The sequence below is a fragment of the Theileria parva genome (assembly GCF_000165365.1).
Source record: "Theileria parva strain Muguga chromosome 4 map unlocalized ctg_529, whole genome shotgun sequence".
NCBI classification, from domain to species: Eukaryota; Apicomplexa; class Aconoidasida; order Piroplasmida; family Theileriidae; genus Theileria; species Theileria parva.
Window position 1 is genome coordinate 1702766 of NW_876246.1, and position 8569 is coordinate 1711334.

The window sequence follows — 8569 nt, forward strand, 5'->3', positions numbered from 1 at the left end:
AAATCTTCAGTGATATGGACAAATGTTAATGTGTGGTAATGCGTGTTCAGTTAGAACTTATAATCCTCTGAATCAACGTCAAATCCATCTCAAACAGCGAAACTAAACCAAAGGAATCAAAATAGGAAGACATATTGTGGAATATAACTATTTTTCAGCCGAAATATTACCTGGAAATGGTATGTGGAAGTTCTTTAAAACGTTCGGGTGTATTATTCCCATGGTTCCGAAGGTCTCTCGTGGTTCGGAGGTGGTAACAAATGATACACATCTCCCAGATAGAAAGGAAGGGTCTGGTATTCTATGATTAAGTTTAAAAATACCTTCAATTTCCTCGAGTTTGTACCTTTGATTCCAGGATTCCGGTATTGGTTTTTCTAGCTCGTTGTATTCCCACACTTGGTACTCACTCACAAATCCTAGATTATTTAACAGAAGCTCAGAAACCCCTTGCACTTCCTACAAAAATTTTAAACCCTAATTGATACCTCAAGTCCTGAACTTGTATTGGCATACACGCAACCACAGTTAGTATTATTCTTTGCTCCTACATCGGAATCTTCACTCCTCCAAACCACTTCTCCCACCTACACTTTTATAAAAATGTTTTAAAGCACCTCGAATAACCGAATTGGTAGATTTGACCCTTTTTTATAATGTACAGTTTTTAAAAGTCCTGGTAACAGTGACGTCCTTACAGTTTCATTCTCACTTAGTTGTCCGTTTTTAATTACAACTGGAGCCCTTTTATCATCATCTTTCGGAACAGGTTTACACATCATTTCATAAGATGATTTGAATGAATCCAAAACCGGCATTAGAGTTTCCTTAAAAGAACAACTTGTAAACACGAACCTGACTTTCTCAGCCAAAAGTGTTTTTTTAAGTAGATTCCCCATGGTAAACCTGGTCCTCTTAATGTTTTTATATCCGTAAGATATTGCTATATCCTCGCCAAGATCACATGGGTGTTGTATATCTGAATTTATCTTTAATCGTCTTTAAATACCTGATCTTGTGATTGGAATCGTGGACTCTATGGTTTCAGGGTCCACGACTTGAGACTTTACCATCATTCTATCCAGGAGTTCACAAGCATATTCAGCTGTTAACTCCTTTATTCCTACCAAATTAGAAAGGTATGGAACTGAAGCCCTTAAACTCCGCCTAAAATATATTCAATACTATATGACATAAAATTTGTAAATTATTTTCTATCATTCACTTAATTTATATTTTACCTGGACAAGTCAGGTGTCGTCACTGGAATGTCGTATTGAACTAGCACTGGTTCAATTCTAAATCAGTCTTAAATATTAGGAAATTACGTGTATGGCTCCTTGCAATACTTTGAAAATGATGATACCAGTTGATTCAAAACCATTGAGCCCTTGTTCAAATCAGTCTAAAGAAGTATAAAAATAAAATAATTAATACCGAGGTGACTTCGATGAATATATTTTTTGTGTTTAGTGTGATTCTAGACCTGTAGGAATTAATTACAGGCGGTAAAGAGCACACATTGCGATCACTATCTCTGATAACAGGGTAGTAGGGAGCCCCTTTGAGTAGTTTCGAGTAATTCTAATCAATTATTAGGTTAAGATTAAATACTTTTAGCTGAGGGTGTGAATCGTATGTTTCCATCAACTCTAGTCCATTATATTCTCTACTAGGGTCAGTTAAAGGAGAAAAAATAATCTCCTCTGGGCGTTCAAATGTGTATGTAAAGGGAGGCGTAACTGTGTCCATATCGTGGGTTCCAATTGCTGCGATTGTTCTCTTTCTACACAAATTTTGGTGTAGCTTTTCTTGCATGTCTATTAGACTTTTATATCTGTTTTCATTTAAAACAACGCCTCTCAAAACTGCACAAAATACATAGGGACGAATTGAAGAGTTCTGTAAAAGTATTGTGTATCAAAATGTCAAACCTCTTTTTGTACATCAATTCTAGAATAATATGGTGGTTTGCATGGGACAAGAGTGAAATTAGGAGGTTGGAGATTCCACTTGAAACATGAGAAGGCTGTGACCAAACCTTCCAGTGACAGAAGGTCGTATCTAAAATAAATTTTGAAACAAAAATAATTAATTTGAATGTACCTATTAGCTGGTATCTCAATTCTAATTAATTCCTTCCCATTTTCGTCAGTTTCTGTTCCGTCGTACTCAACACCAAAGTCGAAACACAGTGACTCGAGTTCCTCCAGAGCTAAAAAATAATCATGAAAACTTGTAAAAAATACAAATTTCGACCCCCAGCTGGTGGAAAAATTCGTCCTTAAGGACGGAAACCGTAGGCATAACTAAATATACAATGGATGGGGAATTACAGTCTACATTATTGTGTTAAAAATCAAAAATAACATATAGTTGATCTAGCAAAAAATTAAAATTTATCAAGCATAAGAAAAAGATTAAAATAACACGTATTATACCCTTGGGGAAATTTTCCCAGGGGAATCATGTTCCATCCTAAGCATTAACCATTCTTGTTTACACTTGGTAAAGCTTTTTTTACAGAATTCTTACAATAGTTTTTCAGTTTTCGTTCTTTTAAACTAAAAAACAAAGTAAAAATTAATTTTGAAAAGATGTGCAAGTAAAACTTGATAGATCAAGTCATTTGAAAATACAGCCCTTGAGTTTAAAGGCTAAAAGATACAACCACTGTGTTTTAAATAATTTTAAAAGTACAATCCTTGATTTTCCAAGAGTGTTAAATCTTATCATTATGTCTTAGTGCTACCATTTCATGTCTCATTTGTATGGCCTTTCTCCTAGCCTCTTCGTAACCCAATTTGAGTGAGCTAAAGCCCTGTGTTTTCCTCTTATTTCCCTTCATGTATACCACTCTCCAGAGGTGACGATTCGTGTCGTACCAGACCCCGCTGACCTTTTCAGTGTTCGGATGGTGAAGTTCCTTGCGTTCAGTCTTCGGGTCTCCGTCGGTCGTCGATGCGATACTCGCCAGGTCAGAATCTCTCGAATATTTAGAAGACAAATCAATCTTGTGCTTGGTTTTTCTCCGCTTCGACGGCTCTTCTGTCCTAAGGAGCTCAGAAACTGCATTTCTCAGTGAAAACTGGTCAGTGTTATCCGCATTCAGCTTAATGCCCGTGATTTCTGATATTAGACTGTTTGCATTTTTCATGTGTTCAGGGTTTAGATTAGGCAAATTTGAACTTAAGTTAGTCTTCAAGTTCTTATCCTCATCTGGTCCCACGTAAACTGGCGGCTTATAGTCATCAGGCAAGTAAAACGAATACTCTGTACTACTCTGGAGTTTTCTATACTTCTTCAGTATCCTGTCCCATCGGTTAATTAGGGAATACATTTGAGAGGCTTTACAGACTGGCCATGACTCTGTGGACAATTCCACTCCTGCAGCCACCACGTTACAGTTCACTGAATGGGAATTTGACCCGTTTGGTCTGACAACGTTGCATGTGCAAACCAGTTTATTGTAATCAGCACCCACGTAAACGCAGTAGTTAGACCCAATTTGGTAGTTGGAAATCAAGTTATAGAACTTGTTGGTCAGGGTCGGAAAGAGGTACAAATCAGAGTCAAGCAACAAACCAGTGTTAAAGACCGGTGTGTTAAGAAAAAGAGGTCTTTTAACTTCATGGGAGTTAAGGAAGAAGGGTCCCATGTTAGAGACGAGGTTGTTAGGGTAAAAATTACAATTTATGGAATTGTCAATCATGTTTTGGTTCACTAAATTGTTAGTAACCATTGACACGTTGTTAGATCCATTAGAGTTTAAATTGGCCATAGTGTTTGTTATTTGGGCAAAGGAAGTCGAGGCAAGCTCGGCTTTATCCATCAAATCGTCTTTCATTGACTGTGGCAAAGTGTAAAGGTCTTTCCCCGACTCTGGTTTGTAGGTAGGTTGTAAGAGGTAATTTGAAGTGGGCATGGAAGAAGAGTCATTTTTATCCCAAAAATCAGAACTTGAGTTCTGATTCCTTGGGTGATTAGGAATTTTAGATGTAACATACCTGAAATCATCCTCAAAAAACAGTGTGTTAGAGTTAAATGGCATGACCTTGAACCCCGGGTCTGAGGTCGCAGTGGTAGTGGTTGTTGTATCTAATGCCTCATTCTGATCATCCTGAGAAACTAAACACTCCTCCTCCCATTTTGGCTTGGTGATAAAAGTTGAATAAACCTTGTTAAAAGGTTCATTTTGTCCATAAATGTCAAAATATTCCGGGATAAAGTCTGATTCGGGTACTGATGTTTCTACGTTTGCATCCAGGTCCTCGAAGCAGGTATCGCTTCTCTTGAAATCAGTGGTTGCTGATGGCGAGTTTCCAGTGCCAAATCCGGCAAGGGAATCGCACGAGTCCTCAACAAAAGATGTAGTTTTCTGAAAGTCGTCGGAAATGGGTTGTTGGAACTCTGGAACAAGTGGTCCAATATATGTTTTACTATCAATTGTTTCCGGCATAAAATTCATTATAAATATTTAAAATTGAAATTTAAGATCCTAAAACCTTAAATTTCATTTCCGTATTGATTAAATTAAAATTCAGTTTTGACAAATTAAATTAAAATTTCACTTTATTTGGGTAATAAAGTTTATTCCATATAGTAAATTTCGAAGTAAGTTTGTCTATTAATACATGTGTGTGTTGATACTCATATCAGTGTTTCATATGTGTATCATTTGTCAAAGATTGACAATTGGTGTGTTTTATGATAAAAGGTCATTAATTATAGTGTAGTGGTTTTTACAAATGAGGCGTACTTACGCGTCATTGACCCTTCCAGTTAACTTTGTTACAAGATTTAGAGTGTGTTATCTGTAAGCAAATCGCAGGAGGTTGAAAATGTTAAAAAGCTCATCTTATTAAAATACTGGGAACTATCGTTCAAAGTGAATGTGTATGATCCAGTTTTGAACAATATCAGCTTCAGGTTTAGAACATTAAAATACAAAATATTACAGTTGTGGCATTAAAGAGAACTAACAAAAATTAATAGTCTAAATATTTTGGGAATTGCGAGTGAATGTTCTCCAAAATATTTTAAATTAAAATTATGAAGAGAGGTTTTAAGATAATCTGAAATTAGTATGTCGCCATCATGATCACACAGCAATAAAAGGTCGTACAAATATCATATCATTGTGGTTTAAATTAATTAACGAGTTGTTTATATCCTTTTTATTGTGTAAGTTTAATGATGTGTACGAGAATTTAAAAGTGTCGAGTAAAGGAGCCGAGGTGTTTCACGACACCTAATAAAAGGGATAGTAGAGGTCAAAATTAAATATAAAATATAGAAAATATAGTTTATAAACTAATGTTAACACTTGAGAGAGTAAGTGCCAAAGGCGTATTTAAATTTTGGTTAATGCAGACAAGTGAACACGGCTTACGCCCCAAATTCCATTCTCCCGAATCTCCCAATATTATGTTATTCTATGAAGTCCTTAAATTTCTCTCATTATTTTAAAAGTATTGTACTTCTATACTAATATAATTTATAATGTTATTAAAATGTCCGGTCTTCCAGATTTTTGGGTCCTTGTTTCATTGAGAAATCCGACCTCGTTTTCTACACATCTTAACTAAATCAATCATTTCTCAAGAATTTCCTTAATTCTATCGTTTTAGCCTAATTTTACTATATTATTTTACATTTTTTAAGAGATTTTTGCTTTATTTCCAATTATTAAACCAAAATTTCAAAGTGTGTAATCATGCTACACATTCAATTTATTGCATATTAACTTAGTAATTTTTGGATAATCTAACTTACAATGATAGTTTTCGTAATTTATTCCTCATTCAGATAGATAATCTATTCATACATCCTAATATTTTTGCGAAGAATCAATGTGTGCAGGTGTGTGTTTTTCCTCCCATAATTTTATCAAAAACTTCAAGATTTACTTACACATTTTTAATCTATAACTTGACAAAAATAAGATATAAATTAAGCTAAAATTTGAATAAATTAAATAAAGAAATTATGAGAGTCTAGAGTTAATTTTTCAGTTTTCTGAAAACAGCGTGATTCTTAGAATCTTCGCGATGAAATTCCAAAATAAATTCATGAGATCCTAATAAAGAGTATCCGTCCGTTCCGTTAGGCCAGATTTTAGTGAAATTCTCAGAGATTGGAGTATCGGTTATGTCGATTTGACTTGAAAATATTTATTACAGTAAATTAACTTACTCTATTTGTGACTGGAGTTTAGTATCATGATCCAAAACCTTTAAAGGATTGCCAGATAAATTCAATCTAATGATTTATGAGATAATTTGTACGAACCTTTTTAAGCGTTTTAACTGTCTAAGGGTATAAAGCGCTGATTCCAAATCCTCTATATTGTTTTCAGATAAATCCAGAGCTTCCAAAAGAAGCAGGAACGATGAAATATCACTTAACGATCTAAAATAATACGTTAAATGATTCTTAATTACCCAGAAGTTAGTTTGTTTTTACTAAGATTAAGTTCTATAACCCCAAAAAAGGGAAGCAGAGTCCTAAAATCAAACCTTGATAGTGATAAATTCCCAAAATCGACCTTAATATATTCATTTAAACTACATTTCTTAATCTTTAATCTAATGCAAAGTTGATTTAAATAATTTTAACCTTTCTTTTTGAACTTTTAACATATATACATAATAATCTTTCCTTAAAGGATCCAGAGCTGCCAGCTTTTCAAATAATAAATCAACATTTCTATTTTCATCAAGATACTCGAGTATCTTAAGCCTAAAGTGCTATATTTAGTTTAAAATTAGATACTTTGTAAGTAGGAGGTATTTTCTTTCAGAATCTAAGGATATCAATTCATCTATCAAATTTAATTGGTTCCTTAGAATATCGAGGGTGACGTCGGATGCCAATGGTAACAGTTCGCTTCCGACCTTAATGGGTTTTGAAACCTTATTATTTTCCACGAATCCATCATCTTGCTCGTCATAGACCTTTAAGCTTTCCAAGTCAACCTCATTTTTGTGAGAAAATCCATAAACTAGTTTAATTCTGCTGTAACCTGATTCTTCATTCTTATCAGCCTTTTTAACAAAAAAGTTAGGATTATTTAACAAGAGTGAATAGTATTCAATCCTAGTGTTCAAAACAACCAGCTCAAGTTTGAATAATCTAAAAATGGATAAAATTAATGAAATAACCCTTGTAAATCTTCATCTGAGTCCACAACGAAAGACCAAAGAAGTGAAATTCCCAAATTACTAAAAAAAAATTTACAAATTATTTAATTACAGTTTTGTAGGTTTCCAAGCCCCTTTCAACTTCACCGATTCTAAAAGTTGTTATCAACAAATATATTACCATTCTTATAAAAAAAGGTAGAATCGGTGTCCAGCCTCAAATTGTCGTTGAAATACAAGTTGAAAGTTTTGTAATCCTCCATATAATTTACATAACACAAACTAAAATAGTTTGTTAACGTGTATAAATAGTGTGTTACTAGGTGGGTAAAGTATTTCGTTTGAATAGAAGCCAGTCATAGTAATGCCAAATAGATTGGTCTTCTGGGTCAGTATATATCGCCTGCTTAAGTAATTCTAGTTCATCTGCTAGAGAGTTTTTGTGATAAGGAAGATTTGTTCTTTGGAACCAAGCTGAATAGTTCGAGAAGTTGTCGTTAATCAAATTTAAAATCTGTTCTGATACCAATTTACGCCAATCCACTAACGAACAATCGATTTGTGTAATTTGAATAAATAATAAACAGTTACTAACCTGATTCTGGTTTCAACAAGTTTAAATAATGTTTAATAAAGTTAAAATAATTCCAACAATGGAAGTTTCTCCCATCATGTGTAAACAGCTTGAAGCATAACGTAACCTCCTCAAGTAGCACTTCCAGTATATCATTAGCTCTAAGTTATATATATTAGTAATATTCATACTCTAGGTTGAATAATGAAGCTATTGACCACAATCTATGATGCCATACTGAATAACTTTTTGGGGATTTCTTTAAACTGGCATACGTCAAAGCCCTCTCATTTTTAAGTGAATCTAGTAGAAGGCTTTTGTCATTCGACTGGTTCTTCTGGATAAACCTCTTGCGATAGTTCCAGGCAGGTGTGAATTCAGGCATAAATTCGATTATTACACTGGAGAGATCGAACATTTTCTTATCAGACTCACAAACTCGGTTTAAAACTGAACCGAAAACTGCTGAGGTTTCAAGTTTAGAGGAATAATCTACAAATAAATCCAAAACTTTGAAGCCTTTCTCGAGGTTCTTCTTAAATTGTTCCCTCTCCTCAGAGGTTTTGTAAAAATCGTCACTCTTCAATCCATGCATTTTACGAATTTTGTAGCTAATTGATTTAAAATTATTTTCTTTTAATAATGAAAAGAAGAATCAAAGAAAAATCCTATAGTACACTATACTTTATTGGTCCAAAAAGAAGAAGTTCAAGCTTTGATAAAATTATCAAAAGGGAGGGGTAAATTATAAAATGTGTATATATGGTCATCATATTTTTATAAAAATGATTCCGAATTAAAGGATTCCAAACAATAAATTGTGAGGAAGTTCAAATATAGAACACTTGATTCC

The 8569-nt window shown here is 33.9% G+C and overlaps 3 protein-coding genes across 3 annotated transcripts; all 3 read right to left on the minus strand.

The window, feature by feature from the left end:
• Window positions 1-5: 5 nt before the first annotated feature.
• FRS1 (phenylalanine--tRNA ligase beta subunit) lies at window positions 6-2403 on the minus strand. Its single transcript, XM_061306099.1, has 13 exons — window positions 2250-2403; window positions 2107-2215; window positions 1935-2064; window positions 1615-1902; window positions 1438-1584; window positions 1329-1405; window positions 1242-1298; window positions 1010-1167; window positions 618-979; window positions 489-587; window positions 324-459; window positions 171-293; window positions 6-102 (listed from the first exon to the last, which is right to left on the minus strand). The coding sequence occupies exons 1-13, from the start codon at window positions 2305-2307 to the stop codon at window positions 47-49; spliced, it is 1800 nt and encodes a 599-aa protein (XP_061161257.1). The 5' UTR covers window positions 2308-2403; the 3' UTR covers window positions 6-46.
• On the minus strand, window positions 2386-5189 carry TpMuguga_04g00872 (AP2 domain protein). The gene has a single exon (XM_759416.2). It carries the CDS (start codon window positions 4466-4468, stop codon window positions 2723-2725), a length of 1746 nt encoding a protein of 581 aa, XP_764509.1. The 5' UTR covers window positions 4469-5189; the 3' UTR covers window positions 2386-2722.
• Window positions 5190-5969: 780 nt separating this feature from the next.
• Window positions 5970-8522, minus strand: Rabggta (Protein prenyltransferase alpha subunit repeat family protein). Its single transcript, XM_061306100.1, has 12 exons — window positions 7908-8522; window positions 7738-7877; window positions 7463-7685; window positions 7324-7424; window positions 7255-7294; window positions 7164-7223; window positions 6775-7134; window positions 6619-6741; window positions 6444-6587; window positions 6292-6411; window positions 6196-6261; window positions 5970-6162 (listed from the first exon to the last, which is right to left on the minus strand). Exons 1-12 carry the CDS (start codon window positions 8309-8311, stop codon window positions 6003-6005), a joined length of 1941 nt encoding a protein of 646 aa, XP_061161258.1. The 5' UTR covers window positions 8312-8522; the 3' UTR covers window positions 5970-6002.
• Window positions 8523-8569: the final 47 nt, after the last annotated feature.